At 40.5% G+C, this 26,257-nt stretch overlaps 1 protein-coding gene across 4 annotated transcripts in view; it reads left to right on the top strand.

Moving 5' to 3' along the window:
* The window catches only part of nin (ninein (GSK3B interacting protein)), a 149,918-nt gene that overhangs the window by 9,705 nt on the left and 113,956 nt on the right, over positions 1–26,257 (top strand). For 3 of the 4 annotated variants that reach the window (XR_009509322.1, XR_009509323.1, XM_059958089.1), the window contains exon 2: positions 6,640–6,849. Coding sequence is in view for 2 of the 4 variants with exons in the window: in XM_059958089.1 (XP_059814072.1) it covers positions 6,667–6,849 (183 nt within the window). In the remaining 2 variants the exon portion in view is untranslated. The remainder of the gene's footprint in view (positions 1–6,639; positions 6,850–26,257) is intronic. The other variant, XM_059958095.1, reaches the window with a different exon arrangement.

Here is a 26,257-nt window from a genome sequence, read left to right on the forward strand (position 1 = left end):
AGATGGGTGCATTTTTTAAACTTCTTATCAAAATTCAGGTAAATTAACTTCAATGAGTTTGAATCTCCTAAGTGGAGTCTGGTCTAGTGTTCACAGCACACGTCAGCTCCCTGCCTTCTGTTTGAAACCGTAGTCATCACATATACAATCAAGACTGTTAACCTACAGGTTTAAAATGATAATAGACTCCCTATTGGGCATCAGTGGAAAATATTGGAAAAAGTTATCACTGATAAAATACCCCTAACCTGATGACCTGCATCACAAGGTTTTGAGAGAAGTGACAATGGTGAGAGTGGATCCATTGGCGGTCATTCTCCAAAATTTCATCTGTTCTACAAATGAAGAGCCATAGGTCAATTAGCATAACGGAGGGGGAAATATTAGAACTGATGATTAACAGGAAAGGTAAAATATCCTAAAAGGATATAACAGATGAAATACAGTTTGTTAACAAACGAGGAAAAGATGACATATCTATTGTGAGTTTGAGATTAAAACTGACAGATTAGATGAGAGGGAAGCAGTGTATGTGGTACATTTGAACTTTCAGAAGGCCTTTGATAAAATTGAACAGAATTAGAGTAAATGGGATTGGGGATGATATACTGACTCAGAGAAGTGTGAATAAGGGGATTGTTGTCAGGTTGGGAGGCTGTGACTAATTGGATGTTGTAAGGATTAATGGTGGGGCCGCAGCTGTTCACAATCTTTATCAATGATTTGGATGACAGAACCAAGTGTAATAATTCCCAATTGAAAATCAAAAACAAAACAACAGATACGGGAAATCTGAAATTTTTTTAAAAACTGAAAGTACAATCAGGTCAGGCAGCATATACAAAAAATTAGAGAAACCAAATTAACATTCAGGGACAAAGGATGTTCATGAGACATTTTGCTGAGTTATAGAGGAATAGTGAGGCTGCCCCGGCACATTGTGAATAGACCTCATCTCCCTACCAATAGAAGGATATACTTGCAATAAAGAGTGCAAAGACTTGTCAGATTGATTTCTGGAGAATTTTTATCCCAAGAGAAGAGATTAAGTGGAATGAATCTATACTTTCTTCAGTTTAAAAGAATAAAAGGTGAGTCTATTGTAACCACTGAGACGGGATTATAGGCAGGTTCTGTACCTCCTCAAGGCAGGCAGTCTGATGCGATAGTTCGTTCATAGCAACTTTTATGAACAAGCAGCAGTTTTGCTAGAAACATTGTACATGGAGAGGCAAGTCAGATTTCACAAAATACAGCTCCTGAGTTTTCATCAGACTGAGTAAAGTGTGTTAGGTAAATTTACTACACCAGTATAATAAAGCACATCAGTGCCTCATGTTTACATGGAAATTTGAGACTAACCATACAAGTACCACAAACTCAAGTTCAGCAAAAGACCTTAAATAAAAGGGTTAAAGCAGTGACTCTCACAAAGACTACATAGTCTTCTTCTTATGGACTAGGCAATTGCCTAAGCATGTGGGGCACACTTTTAAGGCTACGGGGGGTGGGGGGGGGGGTGGAGTCCCACACTATTTTCCCTCCTGCCAGAAACAACAGGCACAATTCTCTGTTCCCCCCGCTATATTGGTGAAGCCTATAAAGTTCTTACCAGCTACATTCAGCAGTGATGTTCCTTGAGTAAAGGTGTCTAGCAGTGTAGTTTGTAATCCCAAGATGAAAGGCCAGCCATTCAAGATTGAGATGAGAGTTTATTTCCTCAGATGGCAGTAAATCTTTACGTTTCTTGCCCTTTTTGGAGAGTCATTCATGACAGATGTTAATCATTTTTAGTTATAAATAAAACAAGAAATGGTAGATGAGTACAGGAAAATGAACCTGAAGATGCAGGTCCAGCACAATCCTGTTAATTGGGAGAGAAGTACAAAGGGCTGAATGACCCTCTGCTTCTGTTTCCCCTTGTGCACAGGCATGAGGAAGTTTATAATGGGGTTAATGGGATGCTGCCACTTCATTTTGTTGCTTTGATCTTATTCCCCTTTTAATGTATGCCAAATAATTTCCTCAACACTTCATTTACAATCTGTATGTGTCCTACAATATTCCACTCCGTTGTCTGGGCTAAGCCTGCACAGTTATAATTAGAAATTGGGAACAGAGGTGGTATTGTGCACGGTAGCTTGTTGTCCCCACACCACTCACTTTAAGTCACGTAGCCTTCTAATGTATTCAGAAGGGTGTTCAGATGTATCCAGCACTATATTATGTTGCAGCTGGTGTCATTTAGAAACCTCTTCAAACCCTGATTACATTAATAATTGCAGCCATGACTATTAAGTCTGTTCTATCAATACAGCAAGCAAGAAATGAGTTTGGGTCCTGCTGATGCTGACAATCTTTTTGTATTGCGATTAATGGCACTTTTACCTGCAGCTGAGCATGCCTCATGCTAAGATTCCCACAGCACGGCTGTGTAGCTTCTGTGCTGCAGCAACAGAAAGTTTACACAAAGAAAGAAATTACAAATTGGGTACATTCTGGACTATAAACATAAAGGTTTGCAATTTAGTTCCCTACCAGTTGAACGCATCTGTTCAAAACAGCCAAACATGGAGGGCTGGGTTTCAATAGCTGAATGCTACAAGGAGCTGCTTTAAGCATTTTCTCTAGATCTGAACTGCTTGGCTTTCATTGGCCAACAGATCATATAAAACAATGACATTTGCAGGGCAATATACAACCACAGCTGACGATCAACTGTTTTTTTAAAAAGTTGGAATCTAGGCTATGTGTGCATATCGATGATTGGCATATGACAAGATTTGAATTCAGATTCTGATTTTGACTTTCTTGGGTTGGTAATTGCTCTAAGATTAAGAGAGCTTTCATTTTCTTTTATTTATAAAGTTTAATGTTTCCATGTTTATACTATTGTGTATAAAGTTTTGGTTATCCAGACATTCACCACAGGTGGTATATTTACTGCAATCCCACCTTGTTATTTGGTTGATCCTATGGATCTGCAATATGGTTTATCAGGAAAATATTGGAACATTAACATTGTATCCATTTGCTTTGAAACTTGTGCAGTGTATGATACTTTTTTAGCCTAGCTTATGGGAATATAACAAATAGCACTTTTTACATTGTATTTGTCACACAGAAATGGGTGCTATCAAGATCATGCCTCACACTTCATATACTTCATTACTTGCATGAGCATTTCCTTCTTCCAGGCTCCCAGACATATTTAGTCAGCTTCTTCTTGTAAGTCTCTCTGCTATTCACCTCATTTTTCCCCTGAGGCAGAGAGTTTTAATGTTTTGATGAAGATATTCTCCTGAATTCCTTTTTTTGGGTTATTACAGTCCCAGGACATCAGAGCAGAAATTCCTCAGGAAAGCCTAACTATCTTCAGCAGGCTCAGTTGTGATATTCCATCCTTCATTTAGCAACTGGTTGTTTGCATTGGCTTAAGTAATTTAAGACAACTTAATATCTCCTTGTTTTGATATCCCCTTGCAGAGATGTCTTCTCTAAACTTGTTAACACTTCCAAAAGCTTTAAATGTTTGTTATTTTGTTTAAAAAGCCGTAATCTGGTCAATAGCTTGTGACAGACTTGCAAAAGAGCATAAGAAATAGGAGCAGGAGTCGGCCAAATGGTCTGTCAGGCCTGCTCCGCCATTCAGTAAGATCATTGCTGACCTAGCCATGGGCTCATCTCCACCTACCTGCCTTTTTCCCATAACCCTTAATTTCCCTACTATGCAAAAGTCTTTCCAACCTTGTCCTAAAATATATTTGCTTCACTGCTTCATGGGGCAGAAAATTCCGATTCATCACTCTCTGGAAAAAGCAGTTCCTCCTCATCTCCATCCTAAATCTACTCCCCCGAATCTTGAGGCTATGTCCCCTAGTTCTACTCTCGCCTACAAGTGGAAACAACATTCCTACCTCTATCTTATCTGTCCCTTTCATAGTTTTGTATGTTTCTATAAGATCTCCTCTCATTCTTCTGAATTCCAGTGAGTACAGTCCCAGGTGACTCAATCTCTCCTGATAGTCTAACCCCCTTCAATCCCTGGACTCAACCTGGTGAACCTCCTCTGCACTGCCTCCAAAGCCAGTATATCCTTCCTCATGTAAGGAGACCAGAGCTGCACGCTGTACTCCAGGTACAGCCTCACCAGTGCCCCGTACCTTTGCAGCATGACCTTTCAGATCTAGTATAGGCCTTGTAGATTGTTTTGGCATCTTCTCCACAGCCTTTTTGTATTTAATAATGTAGAAAGCCTGGGACAGTAATTCATCTTTGTTTGCCTGAGTCAAACATCAGCCTCTAATTGTAGTTCTCACATTGAAGACATCTACTTGTGCATGTGCAGAAGTGGCAAATGTTTGTTGGTACTTTGCATGCATTTGTAATCGACACAAATTTCCCTACCACACTGTTCACAGCACTTGAACCTGCACTGTGTTAAAGAAAAATAATGTAACTTTTCAGCTTTAAATTTTGTCCTTCCAGTAATTGCTTCATTTTCCCTTTGAAACACTTTCTTAACCTGCATTACCACTGGTCTGCTGTAAATCTTCAGTCCTTTCAGATTCATTTTCCAAGGAATATTTATCTTCAAATTCTAATTAACAAAATATAGCCCCTCGAATTTGCGTCAAATTTTGTTTGCCAGTAATAAGATTCTGGTTTAATATCACTGGTGTTTGCCATGTAATTTCTTAACTTAGCAGCAATACAACAATGCAATACATGATAATATAGCAAAAATAAATATGTACATCAATTACAGTAAATATATATTAATATGCATATTAAATTGTTAAATTAAAAATTGTGCAAAAAACAAAAATAATAAAAGTGAGGTAGTGTTCATGGGTTCAGTGTCGATTCAGCAGTCAGTTGGCAGAGGGGAAAAATTGTTCCTGAATCGCTGAGTGTGTGCCTTCAGGCTTCTGTACCTCCTCCCTGATGGTAACAGAGAGAAAAGGGCATGTCCTGGGTGATGGGAGGGCCTTAATGATGGTCCTTAACAATAACAACCATTCTGGAAATGTATTAATATTCCTCCATATTGTATAAAAGAAATTGGAGCAGGAATATCATTAGGTCTGTCAAGTCTGCTCTGCTGTTTAATAAGATCTTGGCTGATTCTATGCCTAAAAGTTGTTTTGTTGCCCAAACAACAATTATCCCAAATGACTGGTTCACTGAGAAAGGGCTACCCCTAATACCAACACCAAATCAGAAGTCATCAGAAAAAAAAAATCCAAAGTTTGGACATTGTTGCTTTAAACAAATGTCATGAGTTGATCCCCTTTTATAAAAGTTTTAAAATCTGTGCTGTGAAGATGATGCCAACGGGAAGAGAAAACACAAAAATGTGATGTTATTTGGTGGGGATTCCAAAGATTAACAGCATTGGGCTTGCATAACTGCAGTTCAGATTTCTGCTATTGGTTTACAGACTTGTACCAAAAGCCCACTGGGAATGAAATAAAATTTTCAGAGAAGAATTATCTGATTTCTACACCTACTGTAATTGCTGTATTAGCTATTATGGTTGCATCCGATCAAGTATATTTCCTTTGCTCTACCCATCCCTACCCCAGTTTCTGTACTGCTGAAAAGTTAAGTTGTCCTACCCCACCCCCCCCCCAAGTTCTGATGAGGATATTGGACCTACAAGGTTAACTGTTTCCCTTTTCCAAGATGCTGCTGGCCCTCAAGTTTTCTAGCACTTTATGTTTAATTTTAAAATTACTTCTATTTTGTTTCTTTTCATACATGAAAATAATAAAATGGGGAATATTTTAAAAGGCACAGAATCTATTCATCTGAGGCTATTTGAATTTAGAGAACTATGAAGGCAGTAAGTGATGACCTCTCAAACTTTTGGTTGATTTAAGTAATCCATGCCAATGACATTGTCATGTTAGGGAAACAGGAGAAGGAGTTTCCATCAGAGACAATAGACAATAGGTGCAGAAGTAGACCATTCGGCCTTCGGAGAATATATTGGGGTGGGCATTTCCAAAAGGTGGAACTTCAATAGGAAACGGCCACAGATACTTCAAAGCCTGCTCAAAAGTGCATCTTGTACATATATGAAATTGTATAATAGTTAAAATTCTAATTCTAGGCTTGTATCACTTGCTTCCTTCTGAGTCCAAGGAAATATTGATCTCAGCCTTGAATCCATTCACCTCGTGAGCATTGGTGTCTGTCATCCTCTGTATTACCCTGTTTTCAATCTGCCAACTTATGGAACACAGACAACACTACCCCCTCCCCCTATGGCTGAAGATTTTTTAAAAAATGCAGATGCTAGAAATCAGAAGTAAGAACAAAGATGCTCAAAGCACTCAGCAGCTCAGACAGTATTGGTAAAAGGTGAAATGGAGTTCAAGTTGAAGACTCCTCATCATTCTGATAAAGGGATTTCCTGCAGTCTGCCAGTCTGAATAAATCTCTTTAAATCTTTCCCTGCTGTTTCTGCTTTGCTTTCTGCATTCTGTTACTTGCCTCCCTCTGCCCCTATTTAACTCTCGTTTTAGTCATGAATGAACCACCTGCCCTTTGATTCCCATGGCACATGAATGCTAAACATTCCCCTTTTTCTTTTAGGGAAGGTTTGGCTAAAGGTTTTGTTTCGTCTTTCAGCAGGTGTTGCCCATCGTGTGCTATGGGATGGATGAAGTCGAGCAAGATAGGTATGAGGCAAGGCTGAAGGAGGTGTTTGACAGCTTCGATACCATTGGCTCTGGGTCACTGGGCCGCGAGGAGCTGACTGACCTCTGTCATATGCTGCAGTTACAAGAAGTTGCTCCAGTGCTGCTGCAGACCCTCCTTCAAGAAAATCTCTCCGGCAGGGTAAGAGCACGTTTTGTTTCTGCAGTGACAGCATCGTTATTATAAGCCATTCCTACAACTGACCCGACTAGATTACCATCTCAGAATGAGTACATTACTGGTGGAGGTTTGCACTTCCTTCCTTATCATTATCTATCTGAAATCACCATGTTATTTTTCTCAACTCTTATTTTCGATGTTGATCATCATTACTATGATATTTTCTGAAAATAGTGTAATATACTTGAGGTTGCTGCATGATCGCTTAATGAGCAGAGCCTAATTTAGTCCGTAGTATTGTGGATGGTGTAAGTGAAGCATTCCATGCCTGCAAGATCTGAATAGCGTAAAATTCAGACCACAAACGTGCCTGATTGTCTCCAACAAGGAAGAGTCTGACCACCTGTCCTTGGTAGCCATTTGGCATTGCTAGTGATATGTCCACTGTCGCCCTGGTCACTCGGGAAAAAAAGAAAGCAGTTGCTCAGGCAATTGAGGGTCACGATCCAACAAAAAGAAATGTGACCTAAAGAACTGACGGTGAATGGAAAGAGCCCAAGCAAGTGTGCTCCTCCTCCGATAATGTTAAAACTTCCAGCTCCGACATCTCGGGACACAACCTGTTGAGAGGCAAGAATGGAGGAAAGTTTTATCAGAAGAGAGACGGTCAGGCGGCATTTGTTGGAAGTAACATTGCAATTATCTCATCAACCTAGGCTGTTTGTGATGTGAGTGTCCTTGGCTCCATGCTATCACGTACTAGTAAGGCAGTTGATAAGGCCAGTGTGGTGGGCTAGTTCAGAAGGCAAGCTGCACATTGGATCCAATTGATGCACCATCAATAACTCTCGGAGACTGGAAGTGAACGATAGGCTTTTATTAACAGCGGAAAAAGGGAGCACGACCATGTTGAAGACTGAGGGAGGAGCAGTGCCCCAATCGCCTTTATACAGGGGTCAGTGGGAGGAGCCACAGGAGCAGTCAGCAGAGGGGCGAGTCCAGACAGGTATACGTAGTTTACCACACCAATGTGTCTTGGCTAATCAGATTCAAATTTGGCTTGGTCGTAAGATAGAGGTTGAAGGATGCCTTTCTAATTGGAGTTCTGTGACTTGTGTGTATTGTTGCTGGGACTTTTGTTATTCATAATATATTTTAATGGCTTGGATGTAAGTATCATAGGTACAATTAGTAAGCTTGTGAATGACATGATGGTTGGTGATATTGTGGGTAGCAAGGAAGGTTGTACAAGGCTACAACAAGATGTAGACCAGATCAAAAATTAAGCAAACCCTTGGCAGTTGGAATTTAATCTGACAAGTGTGCGGTAATGCATTTTAAGAAGTCAAACGGGTAGGACATGTACAGTAAGTGCTAGGGCAGCAAGGAATGCTGCCGAATAGGGAATCCTAAAAATTCAAGACCTGAAACATAAGCAGATAGGTTGGTGAAGAAGGCACAATATGAAGGTTAAGACATTATATTACAATTTTACAAAGTACTGCCTATGTTACACTTAGAATATAATGTACAGTTCTAAGCATCAAACCACGGGAAGGATGATATTGCACTGGAGACCATGCACAGGAGTTCAATGAGGAAATTGCCCAGAAGGACTTCAGTTATAAGGCAAGGTTGAATGGACTTGGTTTGTTTTCTCTGAAGTGAAAACGGCTGAGGACCGACCAGATGAGGGATGTAAATCATAGATTGGGTAGAGTTTGTTAACCTGCATCAAGCATACATTTGAAGTCTAAACCCTAAAATGAAGTTTCCAGGAGAATAGGCCTCACACTTAACATCAGGAAAACCAAGTTTCTCTGCTAACTACCCCACCACACAACACTCTTCCCCTAAAAATCCAGATCTGTTCTGAGATCCTGGAACAGCTGCATCCACTTTCCGTATCTTGGGAACCACTGCTCACTTAAACTGAAACTAAAGGCAAAGCTTTCCACTGCTCCAATTTGCCAACTGGGGTAAGAGAAAAAGATGTTTGAAATCCATTACTTCAAATTTGACACCAAATACTGAATTTTTGTCCTCCTGGATGCTTCAGGGATGAGAAAGACCTGCAGCAGGTACTGAAAGCACTTTAAAAGTACCACCAATTCTGTCTCTGCAAAATCCTTCCAACCCATGGGCAAGATGAGCAAATCAATGCCCATGTCCTCCTTGAGACCAGCAACACCATCGTCAAAGCTCTGTTAGACTCTGAGCCAATTCCAGTGTGGGTCACATCCAACCACCGGGCTGTCACCGGCAGCACAAAATTAATTTGCTGCTCTGAATACCAAAGCCAGAAGAGTTTTCCAGAACTGAGAAAATGTCTCAGTGATATTCTCACATTTTATTTGGTTAAGAAACAAATTCATCAAAACCCCCAGTATGTGACTGCTCAGCTTTGGAGAAGTATTCAGAAAGGTAGTAAACATTCCAACTTATCAGTATCATCACATGAAGGATATGAGGAAAGAGGACATCTTCCCAAATATCCCACCGATCCACATAGGCCTCATCAGCCACATTAGAACCTACAAATAGAAGCATGTCATTGATCTGGAGATCACTTCTCTTGTGGGAGATTTCCCAATTCAGTTATATTCAACATAGTGATTGAAATAGTTCTAAATGGAAGTAAAACTAGAGTGAGAAAGATTTTTTTTAAAAATTACTAAAAGTGGACTGGAAAGAACTTCTCATCTCAGGCCAAAGGTGTTCCTACAAAGAAAAGTTCAGGGCCTCAGCTCCTTGGGTGGTGAGACAATAACTAAGAAAGTTGCAAGGTCTGTTTAGGACACGCAACATGTGGAGACATTTGGGGAAACTTTCATTGGAGGGATTGTTGCCGATATTGCAGTAAGTTAGAGAGTGTGAAATTACAGATGGAACTGTCATCATTCACCAGATCCGAAAGAAAATGTATCCCACCCTACTGACAGGAACAGGAGAGGAAGGTGTGCAAGCTGTGGCTACAATCTTCAGGCCCCCTTGTTTAAACTATGATGCCAGAGGAAATGGGATCGGCTTATTTTTGTCACATTTACTGAGATGGCCTTGCATTCTGTTCGTAGACATCAAATCATTCCATAGTTCATTGAGGTAGTCAAGGTAAAATAATAACAGAATGCAAAATGAAGTGTAGCAGCTACAGAGAAAGAGTACTGCAGGTGGACAAAAAGGTGCAAGAATATAATGAGATAGATTGTGAAGCCGAGACATCTGGTATCATGCAAAGTTCTTCTAACGGCAGGATAGATGTTGTCTTTGAGCCTGGTGACAAGTGTGTTCAGGCTTTTTTTATCTTCTGCTTGATGGAAAAGGGGAGAAAAGAAGAGAGAATATCTGGAGTGAGTGGAGTTTTTTTATTATGCGGACTGTCAGGCTAGTTGGTGACCAAACCAGTACAGAATGCATTAAGCCCAGGAAGCGATGCACTGTTGTTAGCGATACTGATCATCTTTGTTCTGTGGCTTTATTAGTGGTCATTTTGTTTTTGATGGACAGCTGACCTTGTTTAAAAAGGAGAAGAACAAATGAACTTGGTTTACCTTTGGTAGTGGCCAGATTATTAGGAACTTTTCCAAAGGACAGCTGAAACCTTCATTTAAAAAGGCACTATTAGCATAGGATTGCTATGGGAATGTTATTTTGGACCAACTTGATTGAATTGTTTTGTGAGGTATCAAGGAAGGTTGATGACAATATATTTATGTAACCTACTGTACATAGATTTTAGCAAGGCTTTTGACAAAGTAGCTTTTTGTTATGATCAGGCTACTATATCATGCAAGGAAGATGACAAACCTCATGAAGTTGCCAGGTTTACCTTTGTTGGAGATCATCATTAAATATGTTGCTTGTTGTTGACTTTTCAATATAAATCAGTTGTCAAACAATATTAGTCCATTGTTTATCTGAACTAGTAGTCCGGTGAGGGAAAAATGATTGATTCACATGGTCACAAAATGACAATGCTGTCCAAGGTGAGTTACTAGACACCCATTGCTGAATTTGGACATGAAATGCATTACAAGTCTGTATTCTGCCATTGTGGCATATTAACATTTGTACTTATGATAAATGATAACGAGAGAATGGAGTGATGCCTTCATCAGAAGGAAGAATATTTGTGTTGTTCAGAAAATCCCGTGCATTGTATTTTCTACACACGATCCTGACCTAGGATGTTTGACTATAACAATAGAAAGCTGATCTCAGAAGGCCTTCACAAACAATAGCTTTCTGTATGAGACCTTGGATAAAATCTCTGCAGAAACAGAATCCCAAATCTACAGTTTTTTTTTTCAGGAGGAAATGTTGAGGTTGTAGTAGATGTTAAACACAATATATTGCTTTTCAAAATATGGCAGGCAAATAAATCTCTCAAACTATGGCGTCAAATGAGAGTGAGGGGAATGCATTACTGAAGGGCTAGATTCCTTGTTTGGAGAAATAGCAAGCTCTGCTGAGTGATTAATGAGGCCACTGCTCAAAAATGGAACATGTTGCACTTTAACTAAATGAAAAATCTCTAATCATGTGGCAGCCCTATTCTAAACAGCTCTAGAAGTGTGGGCAGTCAAAATGTACCTGCAACAGTAAAGATGACTGAGAATTTGCTGCCTGCATTGTATCATGGTGTGAAAGTTCAGTGCGACAGCTTAGTGTTAATATTTTTGTCACCAGTTGTGATATGTTACTACCCAACAAACTAACCACCTCACCCCACTTGCAACTCTAAGCCATCGTTTTTAAAGTGAAATATTCTAAATTTTGTTGCTGGCTCCATTAAATGTTTGGATTGCAGACTTATATTTGAGGTGTTTTTGAATTCCTGCATGTATATTGTTTGTACATTTCAAACTCCACAGGGAACACAGCAACAGATGGCAAGGAAAGACACATTACTGGGGAAAATGTTATTTTTATTGTGTTTTAAAAACTGAAGCTTGAATATTGACACTTCTGTGAGGTGACATTTATTTATTCACAACAAAGCTGTTAATGTTCTTTTCTTGCTGCATTTATCTACTTAAGTGTCATGAAGACTTGGAGTCCAGCAGTAGTACAGTCACACACAAAAAAAACTTCAAGTACTTTTGCCCTTTTTGCTGATGTGCTTTAAAATTAAGCACAGTCATGGATGAAGGAAATCCTGTGGTGAGGAGGAGGTGGAGTTGGAGGTGTCAGTCACACTTGATGATGGATGGGAACTCTAATTACTTGATGAAAGATCAGTGGTCACTCTGACAAGTGCTGAGGAAGTGATCTTCCGATGTTCTGAATGATACTGCTTTGTCTCATGCAGACTTTACCAAAGTAGCCATGGGGCTGCTAGCAACAATGATTCTGGAGCAAAGCTGGCGGAATGTAGCCTTACACTTTTAGTTTGGCTTGATTCTGTTTACAGCAGTTGGATTTCTTGCATTAATCTAATTTCACTTCAATTCAGTGTACTCAACAGAAGAAATTTCCTGATTGACAGTCTTAGCAAAATGAACAGATTTCCTGTCAAAAAGCCTGAGCCTAGAAACTATCTGGCAGTTTGCAGATAACGTGCTCCTCTAAGATGAGTGGTAATATTTTCCCAGTGGGACTTGTTCACATTTCCTTTGCTACGCTGACCACAGGGAAATATTTCTGAATTGTAAAGAAGTGGTCTCGTGCAGCTGCAGAACAGCTGCAGCAAAGGTTGCCAAGGAGATGGGGGTAAACTGACGAGCGCGGGGACACTGTGATATCGTGCGTGTGGTGAACTACATATACCTGTCTGGACACACACCCCCTGCTGACTGCTCCAGTGGCTCCTCCCACAGACCCCGGTATAAAGGCGATTGAGGCCTGAGCCCGGCCTCTCAGTCTCCAGGATGTAGTATGGTGGTCAACCACTGCTTGTTCCTTCTTCCAGTCAATAAAAGCCGATATCTCGCCTTTACGTCTCAGAGAGAGTTATTGATGGTGCATCAGTGCGTCTGGGCAGCCCTCACAGTGTGGTCTGCCTGGATCATCTCGCACGCTGTGAGGAGCAGCCAGCCAGTGCGAGGCGCATGCTGATCGCAGGGCTGGTGATCAGCCTGCGGCTCGGATCTGAACAAAGCCCCTGAATGGGGATGGGAGCATCACTGATGTAGATGCCATTATCCCAACCATTGAAATCTCAGACTAGCAGATGCTATGTGGACAACGTTGATGTTACAGTGTTGGTGCTTTAAGCTAATGGCAAACTTCAACATATTGTGCTGAGAGGTTTCAACCTGGGTCAGAGGTACACAGAGAGTCTAAAGCAGAAATGGGGGGGGGGGAAATGTGCACAACTTGTGACTTTGTTATGTATACCAGTGATGTTCGGAAAATGTCAGCAGAATTGCTTGATCCAGTTTCTCGTTGAATATGATTTTGTTCAGAAATATTCCCTGCTGCAATTCGATCTGGGTAAAATGGGTTTTATGTATGATTTATTTATGTAAAGCACAAAGAACTAGGTTACAGTGCCTTAATGGGTCTATTTATTAAAACATTGACACATTGGAAAAATTGCTTTACACTACATTTCTCTAATAAACGTTTTACAGGGTAAATGGAATGTCTAATATCAAGAAATCCTTTTGTATAGACCAATGCCAAAGTCTTGAATCAGAGTCAATTCCTTAACCCAAACTGCACCGTTCCGGGAGGGTGCTAAGTTGCTTTCAGAATTCCGTATGTGTTCATAGATCTGCCCAGGCACGCACTATGGCACTGGCATGTTGCATAGCTTGTAACATGAACAGGGCACACAGACATAAATGTGCTTCAGCATTGGCCCACATCAATGTAAATTCAAAGCCAGCTACAATACCTTGTTGTGAAGGTTGATACTTCAATGATCTTATTGCTAAATTCTTTAATGACTTTTAAACATAGTCCTCTCTGTTAATTCCAGTCCCAGGATGTGTGGCTTCTGTGTCAGAGACATTCGCTTTCCAATATCAATGACTTGCCCCTTACTGCCAGCAGTACACAAATATCCCAATAACTACCTCCCCTACACCCCCTGACAGCTCACCCTAACACTAAAACACACCCCTTGACTAAATCCTTTCTACCAGGGAAATATTTTCCATTTGATCTGAGATCTGGCTGGTTTCCCCTGCTATCTCTATAATGGCAGAGCTGGTTCATGAAAGGCCTTTCGAGCATTCAAAGTACCTGAAGCTGATCCCATTTAAGAAGTCGCCTTAGCCCTTGTGAGGGATCTGTATGCAAAACACACAATGGTATTAATGCTTCACCTGTTTAAGGAGCCTTTGAAGGTACAAAGTAATTTGCATAAATCCTTAATTGAATGGTTTGTTCATGCTCAATTGGGTAGTCCTTTTGTGCACTTTTATCCTTTTCCCCTATGCTCATAATTATCTATTTGCTATTGTAAGTAATTTGCTGTGGTTGCTGCTATTCCAGTTTTTAAAAAATGAACTATGAAAGGCAAGAAGTTGTCTTTTGTTTTTCATTTTTGTTTGCCTCTTGTGGTACACTTGTTTCAATGCACAAATGTATGTTGAAGAAATAGTTCCATTTGGTCAAATGTGAAATCCAGTGAATGTCTGTGACAGGAGTCCATGATTCAGTGCTTGGATGAGGTTTACCAAGCCACTCATCACTATGGAGATTTTGCTGGATACCATCATAAACAAATAGCTACCTGCACCATATGTCTGTAAACAGCATTGTCACATCTTAATCCTTTCAGCATTTGTTCACTATTAGTCAAAGGAACTCTGAGCCTTCAGGGGTAAAGAACCATCATTGTTCAGCCTTTTGTGCTTGAAGTCTGACATTTAATACTCGGTTATGTATTGACGTAACCTAGTCACATACCTAATGCACAGCCTCGTGCTGGAAGTGTACCAACTGTGTAGACTTCAACACATAACTGAATCATGGTTTACAACACTTGAGCTCTTTGAATGTGTAGCAGAGTTTGAAGATGTGCATGTTATTTATTTACAAGTTCTACCAATTCTGCAGTGCTTCATCCAAATAGCTCCCATTGTCTGTATCTAATAAGTTTGCATTTGTTATGTAAGCAAGATTTAGCATGCTACAATAAGATGTTTGACTTTTGTCCAAACTCTTCTACCCTTGAGGTTTTTCCTGTCCTTGTATCTGGGTCTTTCCAGGATTAACTGATGGTGATTGAATGTGACGATCAGTCAATTTATCTGAAAGGCAATATATGCAGCAAGTAACATTTATTTCCATGTTTACACAAAGAGAAAGTCTAAATCCTTAAAGCTACGCTTGAACTCACTATTCTACAGACGCAAGTTGTGAATTGTACTCTACTAGTCAAAAGATGACCCCTTTTGAACAAGCTAATTTCTTAGGCAGTCCCCTAGGATTAAAGATAACTCGCTTCCAATTTGATTTTGTGTTTTCTGAGGTGGTTGATGAGCTCAATGGGGGAACCACAGACTTACCCAAGATGAGCAATGTTAATGCTAAAAGCATCTGACTTCCAAAGCAATGATAGGGTTGTCACTGGAAACGCTGCAATTCCATTCTCTGACCATCATGGCTGCCTTTGTGTTGTGTATTTTAATATGAGAGGTGTTGCATACTTGCTATCACATGGGCTTCGTAGGACAAGTTCTGGATTAATGGCAAGGAGCCCAGGGTAACTGGAGACCATCTCAGAACCATAAAATCAGAATGGAAGCAAGTTATCTTCAATCTGCATGTTGGGCCTAACCATCACAACCCAATAACCCACACACACCTTTGCCTCTACCAGCTGGTTACTTACTTGGCTGGAGCATCAAGTGAGATGACAAGGAAATTGAAATGATAAATTTTTAGAGTAAAAGGACATATTTGTTCTGTTTTCCTTAGTCCAGTTACCACTAATCCAGCTTTGCATTAACAGTTACATTAAAAGAAATAATATTCTAAATACATAAGCATTGCATATACTGACCTATTTGCAAACCTCACTATCGTTTTTACAAAATCTTCAATACACATAACTGTGACCAAGGGTATTTATCAATGAAGACTTTGGGGAGTTGAAAATAGACAGATTACTTCTCTGAACTCAACCATTCAGATGTGAACTTTTCGACATACTAAAGGCATTTTGAATTCGACTTGACATTTGTCATGCTAAAAATAACTGCAAGTACCAGAAAGAATGCAGAGCCCCACCCAGAGAAGGATTATACAAGTAGATTTAATCTCCTGGTTCCCATTCCCCCAGCCATGGCACCATTTCCTCAGCATAGTATTGTGGTCCGGCTATATAAATGACTTGAATCTCCAAAAGTTGACACTTGAGGGGTTAATTATTGATTGCACAGTTGAATTTCCAATTTGCAGTTTCTCAGATAAAAGACCATCCTTATCGCTATGAAACAAGATGTGCAGCGATCAGGACTAGACTGATAAATAGCAATTAACATTGGAGCCGTCAGTCTCTCAGGGCTGAGCATGGCTTGCTTTCACATCTGTGCACACTGACCTGGCTAGTGAGACATTGAGACAGGTGATGTGCCGCAGGGTTCTGGGTTTGATTGAGCTCTTGGCTGCTCCTGCTGCTTGCCCTAGGCCTCCATGTCCTCTTGTAGGAGAGTTTATAAGTTTTCAGCACCTTTCCAGGTGTCTCCTCACATTTTGAGGGGCCTTGGGCCAAACGTTTCCATGAGTTACCTTTTTGGCAACTGGAACCATGTCTTCCTAACAAACAATAAAGAGAGTTAGTGACATCTCTGCCACTATTATCCAAAACACAAGTGACCCACAATGCTGTCTTCTCAGCCCCCTACTTTGTATCATATTTGCTCATGAATGCATGGTCAAAATGTGCTTGACTCCATTTACACTTTCACAGATGACCCCATCGAAATGGGCCTGATCCTAACAATGATGAGTCAGAATATAGGAACGGAGACAGAGCCTAGTGACATGGTGTATTGACAACAATCTTTCCCTCAATGTCAGCAATTATTAATGAATCAGGGAGCAGGGCAGTGGACTTGTCCCCAGATGTGCCAATGGTGTTGAGGTAGAGATGATCGAGACCTTCAATTTCCTAGATATAAACCTCACCAATATTTCATCCGGCTCCAACCGTGTTCCGGTCAAGAAAGCATATCAGCACCCCTACTTCATCAGAAAGCTAAGGACGTACTGCATGTTCCCATTGATCCTCACCAAATTTTATGGGTACACCCTAGAAAGCAACTTACCCAGATGCATCACAGCCTGGTATGGCTAACGTCCTTGCCAAGATTGCAAGAAATTGCAGGGTGTTGGGACACAATTCAATCCATCATGAAAACTATCCTCCTTCCCTTGGAATCTTTTTCCACCATGCTGCCTCAGAAAAAGCAGCTGGGGTAACCAAAGACTCTCAGCCTAGACTTTCTCATTTTAACTGTTCCCTTCCTTCCCCACGCCCCCAATGGGTAGAGGAAACAAAAGCTTGAAAGCATGCACCAGCAGGCTTAGTGACAGCTCCTATCCTCCTATCCTGTTAGACTCTTGAGCAGATGAAGCTTAACAACACTACATAGCTAATCATGGCTCTTTCACCTTGTCTGTCTGCACAGTACTTCCTTCTCTGTAACTCCTACTTTATATTTTTCATTATGTTGGTGCTCTTCCCTTGTACTACCTCAAAGTACATGCATTTTTGAAATTATCTTTACAGATGGCATCCAAGACTAAGGTTTGTCATTGTATCCTGGAAAAGTGACATTAATATTCCAATTCCCCTTTTACAAGGATATTCTGAGAATGTCCTCAAAGTTCTTTCTTCCTGGAAGTGACTTGCCATGATAGTCTTCAAAGTCTGGCTGCTTGAAGTCAAATGGTAAGTGTGTAGATAATGTAGTCCATCCACTAGTGTTGGTTGGTTAAGGTCAGAACTTGTGTTAGTTAGTTTGGAAAAGAACACTGACGTTAGTTAACCTATTCTCCGAATGATTTGGAAGATTTTGCAGAGGTAATGATTGTTGTATTGCTCCAGTGCAATGAGAGATCTAATACAAGTTGCATGTTAAGTCACTGGAGGCTGTCTAGCCCACTAGATCCACACCATGTTCCCCTTATTTTCCTGTACACCCTGACACACTCCAACAACTCCACTTGGATTATGTACCCATAGTAATAGGTAATATACAGTAGCGAGTTAACTACCAATCCACAGAAAGAGAGGTTTGCTGCTTCTCAGAGGACTGCCTGAAGCAATGCCATCAGCAAATTTCCCAACCATCATTGACCTGAAATGTAACTGGACCAGGCATAACAATAATCTGGCTACAAGAACAGTTCAAAGAAGATTAATCCTACTATAAGTGACTCATTAACTGATTCTCTAAAACTTTTTCACCATATGCCTGGTGCAAAACAGGAATGTACTGGTGTGTACAACGTTAGATTGAATTAGTTTATTTTAAATGTCTAGAGCAGAGCTACCTATAAATCAGTAGAGTAATCTCTTTAAAATTTCCTGAATGCTGCTGGCTTCACTCTGGCATCAAATTGCATTTTTAATGTTTTGTTTATATTAAAAAAAATGTAGCTATAGTTAACTATTTTTCTACCATTGAAGATTTTCAGGAGTTATATAAATTATATTTGAATCTCAATTTGAAAGTAAAAGTATGAGCAATTTGCCTCATAGTTATGGTGAGCTTGTTTGCTTAATAGTTTTGTATCAGCAGCTGGTGTTAAGCACTATGGGTCATATTATATGTGCTGCTGGCATAATGAAAATCTTACTGTGATATGTAGAAATCCTGTATCAATTTAATAATTATTGCTATGCACCATATTTTTACTTGATCTTGAATTGAATGATTCCACTTGCTTTAAATGAAGCACAAGATTGATAGCAACCTCGTGAATAGAATTGGAGATCAGCAATGCTAAATATGAATGACATTTCAGTGTTCTGAGCAATGATAAACCATAATTATAGTAATTCAGCCTGAAATTTGAGAGGGAGAAGCTAAAGTCAGATATATCAGGATTACAGTGGAGTAAAGGGAATTAGAGGTACGAGAAAGGAGCTGGGCAAAGTTAATATGAAAGGGGACACCATCAGGTATGACAGCAGAGCAGCAGTGGCTGGAATTTCTGAGAGCATTTTGGAAGGTGCAGGATAGATGCATCCCAAAGAAGTAGTAGTATTTTAAAGCTGGGGTGATTGAAAGGGCAAAGACGTGGCTGACAAGGGAAGTCAAAGCCAACAGCAAAGCAAAAGAGAGGGCATATAATAGAACAAAAATTAATGGGATGTTAGAGAATTGCGAAACATAGGCAACTGGAAAAGTCATTAGGGGGGAAAAGATGAAAATATGAAGGTAAGCTAGACAACAATATCAAAGATGGTACCAGACATGTTTTTCAGACGAATAAAATGAGGTGAGAGTAGATATTGGATGCTGGAGAGTGATACTGGAGAGGTAGTAATGTGGGGCAAGAAACTGGCGGATTGGACTGAATAGTATTTTGCTTTATTCTTCACCGTGGGAGCCACTCTCAATATGCTGGAAGTGCAAGCGTATCGGTGGGGCAGAGAGTGCGGTTTCTATTACTAGTGAGGAGGTGCTTGGTGAAACTGAAAGGTCTGAAGATAATTAAGTCACCTGGACAAGATGGGCTGTACCCCAGGGTTCTGAAAGAGGTGGCTGAAGTGATTGCGGAGGCATTAATAATAATCTTTCAAGAATCAATAGATTCCAGCATAGTTCAGGAGGACTGGAAAATTGCAAATGTCACTCCACTCTTCAAGAGGGGAATGAGGCAGAATAAAGGAAATTATAGGCCAGTTAGCCTGACCTCAGTGGTTGGGAGTTGATTGTTAAGGATGTGGTTTCCAGGTATTTGGAGGCACTAGATAAAACGGACCATAGTCAGGATAGTTTCCTTAAGGGAAAATCTTGCCCGACCAATCTATTGGAAATCTTTGATGAAATATTAAGCAGGAAATAACAAAAGGAAATCGGTGGATGTTTTGTACTTGGATTTACAGAAGGCTTTGACAAGGTGCCGCATATGAAGCTGCCTAACAAAATAAGAGCCCATGGTATTACAGGAAAGATGCTAGCGTCTATAGAGCATTGGCTAATTGGCAAGAGGCAAAGAGAGGGAACAAAGGGATCATTTTCTGATTGGCTACTGGTGAGTAGTGGTATTCTGCCACTACTACTCTGTTGGGACAGCTTTTTACATTGAATATCAGTGATTTGGATGATGAAATTGATGGTTTTGTGGCAGTTTGTAGACAATACGAAGGTAGCTGGAAGGGCCAGTAGTATTGAGGAAGCAGGGAGCATGTAGAAGGACTTAGATTAGGAGAATGGGCAAAAAAAAAGTGGCGGATGGAATACAAAGTCAGGAAGTGTATGGTCATGCACTTTGGTAGAAGAAATAAAAGCAGAGACTATTTTCCAAACATAGAAAATTCAAAATCCAAGGTGCAAATTGACTTGGGAGACCTTGTACAGGTTTTCCTAAAAGTTAATTTGCAGGTTCAGTCTGTGGTGAGGAAGGCAAATGCAATGTTTGCATTCATTCCAAGAGGACTAGATTATAAGAACAAGGATTTGATGCAGAGGCTTTATAAGGCTCTGGTGGATCTCACTTGGAATACTGTGATCAGTTTTAGGCCCTTATCTGAGAAGGATGTACTGACATTGGAGAGGTTTCAGATGAGGTTCGTGAGAATGATTCCGGAAATGAAGGGCTTGTCACATGAGGAGCAATTGATTACTCTGGGCCTTTACTTGCTGGAATTCAGAAGAATGAGGAGGGATCTCATTGAAACCTATTAAATGTTGAAAAACCTAGATAGAGTAGATGTTGAGAGCATGTTCCCTTTGGTGGGGAGTCGAGGACCAGAGGACCCAGCATCAGACTAGAGGAATATCCATTTAAAATGGAGATGAGAAATTTCTTTAGCCAGTGGGTGGCGAATCCCTTGAATTCATTCCCACCGGTGGCTGTGAAGGCCAAGTCATTGGGTGTATTTAAGGCAGAGGGTGATAGGTTCATGATTAGTCAGGGCATGAAAGGTTATGGGGAGAAGGCATGAGAATGGGTTTGAGAGGGAAATGGATCTGCAGAACGAAATGTCAGAGCAGACCAAATGACCTAAATCTGCTCCTATGTTTTATGGTCTAAATATTTAATGGAAACCGGTGTTGTTCATCAGATTAATAATTTTTAAATATGCCTATTCCTTCCCCCTCACATAAAATATACTTGAAGGATAGGGAGAAAGGGAAGTGAAGAGGTTAACCTACTGATATCCAGATGGCTCTTCTGACTTCAATAGGTACTTTTTAATGTCAGGGAAATGTATACAATATTCGTCTTGGAATTCTTTTTCTTCACAAACATCCACGAAAACAGAGGAGTGCCCCAAAGATGGCAGTTAAATGTTAGAAATCAAAGACCCCCCCATTTTCCCCCCTCCCACACAGAAGCAGCATTATAGCAATGGCCTCCCCACCGGCAAAAAAGCATCAGCACTCCCCCCCACCAAGCACTGAAGCATGCAGCAAAGCATCAATAAAGAGACAGATTTGCAGTACCCCAAAGACTACTCATTCACCCCGTAATTCAACATGCCACAGGTTCTCTCTCCCTAAAAAGGGAAAAAGATGTCTCAGGAAGACATAACAAAGCAACTCGTTGATATATAGTGTTTAAAATTCTGTTGCATCAGTTTTTCCAAGTTCTGTGCCCAAAGAACTTGGGTCTCTGGGCACGCAGCTAGCTCACTGCTTAAGATCTTCAATCTCCCAGGACGCATCAGGTGGCGGCACCGGCCTTGAATCCACCCGCCTCCAGAGCCACGAAAATCCGGCACCCTGAAGGCGTGCTAGTCTTCCAGGCCGCGGCTTTGGGATATCAAAAATATCAAAAAGTGGCCAGTCGTGAGGCCCCAAGAGTGGGTCCCGTTTACGTAAAGAACCGAAGTCAGCGTGTAACTCCAGGTCAGTGTCTTCAAAAGAACCTTGAAAGAGGGGAGAAAAAAGATATCGAAGATGAAAATAGGTCTGTTTCCAAAGATGCAAGTGAAGGAGTGGCCGTTAGGCGCCATCATCCCTCCTAAGACTTGGTTGTGTTCTTTCTTGATTTTTCTCTGACAGCCACAAGTTCACTGCTTCATCCTCCTTACACCCAGAGACAGAGCTTGCAAGGATTTTACTTTCGCAAATAGATCAGGGTTGCCCAATGAATGCTTCAGGCATGGTATTCATGCAGGCACTTGCTCTGATGGTGCCAGATACAAAGCTCTGACTTTTCAGACACTTTGAAATGGAAGATTTGGATTCTCTCATGTACTCTATTTCAAAAATGAATAACAAAATATTAGTTTCAACAAATTTTGCAGAAAAGTTTTTGAAGCAAATATTTGCATGAAGTGCAAGGCAGATGGTCCCCTGCAATCAGAATGAGGACCGATTAGCAAATGACCTTTTAAAGGTTTCTGCTTTAGTTGCAGTCAATGATATCTATCTGAATATTTTTTTCAGATTGCAAGGTGTTCCGATGGCATTGGCAGAAATGTGACATATCTGAGGGGACAGCTGCTCTCATAAAATCCCAACCCCCATTAACAGCTGGCTCGCTGGGAAAAAGAATCACAAAAAGGCAGTAAAAAGCCAGGTGGAAGTTATAGCCTTCGAAAAAAGGCTTAGCGGCTTCTCAAATCTGTTCTTTTATTCATGGAGTTCAGATTTTAACCCTGGCGAAAGTGCTGTCTTGATCTTTTTTCCCCTCTGAAAAGTAGCATATGAGATACAGGAATAATATGCTAGGATTAAAATAAACTCTTGCTAGTTGACATTTAAGATGTTCTCATTAATAATCGGGTTAATAAGGTCACAAAGTATTTAACAATAAATAAAAATCACATGTTTGATGCTTCAATACACTCCTGGTTGTGCACATATGAGCCTTTGTTAAAACTGTTTGGTTGTGGAATTGTCTATCATGTTTTGAGTGATCTGCACATTGTTGTGCTTTAGAGTCGGAATCAGCCGCTTGGCAACCAGGAGCAGATATCCTTGGGCATATCCCTTGCACTGAGACCAAGTGATTCCCGAAACTACTTTTGATATTTTCAGTGGAATTCAAATGTACTCTGCAGTAAGTGTGTGTTCAAAACCCAGTAACTGTAACTAAGTGCAAAGATCTGGGTTTTTTTTGTTTAAATCCTGCATGATTCTCCTTGGCCAGATCCTTTATCGTGTGTGGTTTATTTTGAAATGATGCTACTGAAATTGTTCCTGGTTGAAGTAGGAGCCATCTGTCGCCATGCAGCTGCTCTTACTGCAGGCCCACATTTTGGTCAAGCAGGCACTGGGTGAATACATTATGCAATGAATACACTGCATTACGCACTGCAAAGCCCGGGAGATGGGCTGATTTTAACCAACAATAGGTATTCCTTTTCAATGGGAAGGGCACATGCTCAAGAATTTTCTTTTCCGTGGTCACGCAACATCTGCTGTTGTCGCTAAAGAAGATTGGATCAGTAATTTGTTGTCATGGGCTGTGTTCTGTTGATTGACCTTGTTTGCAGTCCATAACCTAGATTAAAAGCCTAGTCCATGATTAACTGAACTGTTAAACCACATTAAGGAAGTTCTAATACCCTCATGGAACACACACTGGAACCTAGAATTATTGTATTCAATATATGTTCTGTAATGTGTCTGCCATGAGTTTAGAAGTGTGCGACTCTTATAACGGAGAGATCTAATGATATACTTTAATTTTACTGCACTTGGAACTGAACTTTCTCTTGTGGTTATTGGAGCAGTTGTCTTCCAGTGCCATAAGCCATCATGGAATGGTATACTTACCTGGTTCCGTATGCATTTAGTACCTTTAAGCAATGCAGATTTGTTGCAGTTCTAAACAAATTTCAACTGATTCATCACTTTGTCAAGTTTGTGTTATTTCTGTTCATGCATGTGTTGCATTTGAAAGAAGTGAGTGACACTAGTTTATTTTTGCCACTGTAATCGGGGAAGGTAACTGTGCTTGGTCTTGGTAGAGGTACCAGCTATCAACAAATTTCACCCTAAGACAAAGAAGCACAATTAGGCCGGTCACCTCTGCCATTCGATCATGTCTGATTCATTTTCCCGCTCAAACTCGTTCCCCTTCCTTTTCCCCATAACCTCTGTCACCCTTAATTTAAGTATACCCAATGACTTGGCCTGCACAACAGTCTGTAGTGATGAATTCCACAGATTTACCATTGTCTGGCTAAAGAGGTTCCTCCTCATCTCTGTTTTAAAGGAATGTCCCTCTATTCTAAGGCTATGCCCTGGGTTCCTAGACTCTTCTCGCTATCAGTAACATCCTCACCACTTCCACTCAATCCAGCATTCCAGTGTACAGTAGTTTTCAATGAGTTCCCCTCCCCATTCTTCTGAAGTCCAGCAAGTACAAGCCTCGAGCCTTTAAACACTCTTCCTACATTTACCCTTTCTTTGCTGGGATCATTATCATAAATCTCTTTAGGATGCACTCCAATGCCAGCAAATCCATCTTGAGTTTTGGGGTCCAAAACTGCTCATAATACTCCAAATGTGATCTGACCAATGCCTTGTAAAGCCTCAGCATAACATCGTGGCTAATCCCCTCAAAGTGAATGCTAATACTGCATTTGCCTTCTTCACTACCAACTCAACCTGCAAGTTGAACTTGAAGGAATCCTGCAGCAGGACATACAAATTCTTTTGCACCTCTAATTTCTGAATTTGCTCCCCAGTTAGAAATAAGTCTACACCATTTTCCTTCTTCCAAAGTGCATGACCATATACTTTCCTACATTGTATTCCATCTGCAATTTCTTTGCCCCTTTTCCCAGTCCTTCTGCAGACTCCCTGCTTCCTAAATACCACCCACCCCTCTATCTATATTTGTATCATCCGCAAACTCGTGCAAAATCTTGTCAAATGTCTTCTGAAGATCCAAGTAAGCAACATCCATTGACTCTCCTTTCTTTATCCTGCCTGTTACTTCCTCAAAGAATTCCAATAGATTTGACAGGTAAGATTTCCCCTTAAGGAAACCATGACGTCTATCTTTATCACATACCTCCAAGTACCTGAAACCTCATCCTTGATAATGGACTTTAACATCTGGCCAACTACTGAAGTCAGGCTAACTGGCCTCTAACTTCCTGTGTTTTTGCCTCCCTCTCTTCTTGGAGTGGAGTGTAATTTGTGAATTTTCGAGTCTTCCAGAACCATTCCAGAATCTAGTGATTAGAACTACCAATACCTCCCCATATCTTCAGCTATCTTTTTCAGAACCCTGGGATGTAGTCCTACTAGTTCAGTCAACTTAGCTACCTGCAGATCTTTCAGCTTCCCAAGCACTTTCTTTGGTCATAGTTACGACACTTGCTTCTGTCCCTGATTCTCTCAAATCACTTAAGTCAGTAATAATAAACCTCATTCCAAATCTATTTTAATTCTTGTGGCAAAATCAATCTTTGATCCAAGTTGTTAAAATAAATCAAACTGTCTGCAGCATTAGGATTGGGACTCGCATACTGTTAAAGGTCTAGATGGGTTAGAGTTTGTGAAATGTGTTCAGGAAAGTTTTCTAAATCAATGTATAGATGTACCAACTAGGGAGGATGCAATATTATATCTCCTATTAGGTAATGAGTTAGGGCAGGAGAAGGAAGTGTGTGTAGGGGAACACTTTATTTCCAGTGATCATAACATCATTAGTTTCAACTTGATCATGGATAAAGACAGATCTGGTCCTCAGGTTGAAGTACTAAACTGGAAAGAGGCCAAATTTGAAGAAATGAGAAAGGATCTAAAAAAGATAGATTGGGACAGGTTGTTCTCTGGCAAGGATGTGATTGGTAAGTGGGAGGCCTTCAGAGAAATTTTGAGAGTGCAGAGTTTGTATGTTCCTGTCAGGGTTAAAGGCAAAATGAATAAGAGTAAGGAACCTTAGCTCTCGAGGGATATTGGAACTCTCATAAAGAAGAAGAGAGAGATGTATAACATGTATAGGCAACAGGAAGGAAATAAGATGCTTGAGGAGTATAAAAAGAGTAAGAAAATACTTAAAGAAATCAGGAATGCTAAAAGAAGACATGAGGTTCGTTTGGCAGTAAGGGTGAAGGATAATCCTAAGAGCTTCTACTGTTATGTTAAGAGCAAAAGGATAGTAAGGGTTAAAATTGGTCTGCTTGAAGATCAGAGTGGTCGGCTATCTATGGAGCCAAAAGAAATGGGAGAGATAATAAATGGGTTTTTTGCATCTGTATTTACTAAGGAAACTGGAATGGAGTCTATGGAAACAAGGCAAACAAGTAAGGAGGTCATGAAACTTATACAGATTAAAGAGGAGGAGGTGCTTGCTGTCTTGAGGCAAACCTGAATAGTTAAAT

Source organism: Hypanus sabinus, chromosome 2 (genome assembly GCF_030144855.1).
Source record: "Hypanus sabinus isolate sHypSab1 chromosome 2, sHypSab1.hap1, whole genome shotgun sequence".
NCBI lineage: Eukaryota > Metazoa > Chordata > Chondrichthyes > Myliobatiformes > Dasyatidae > Hypanus > Hypanus sabinus.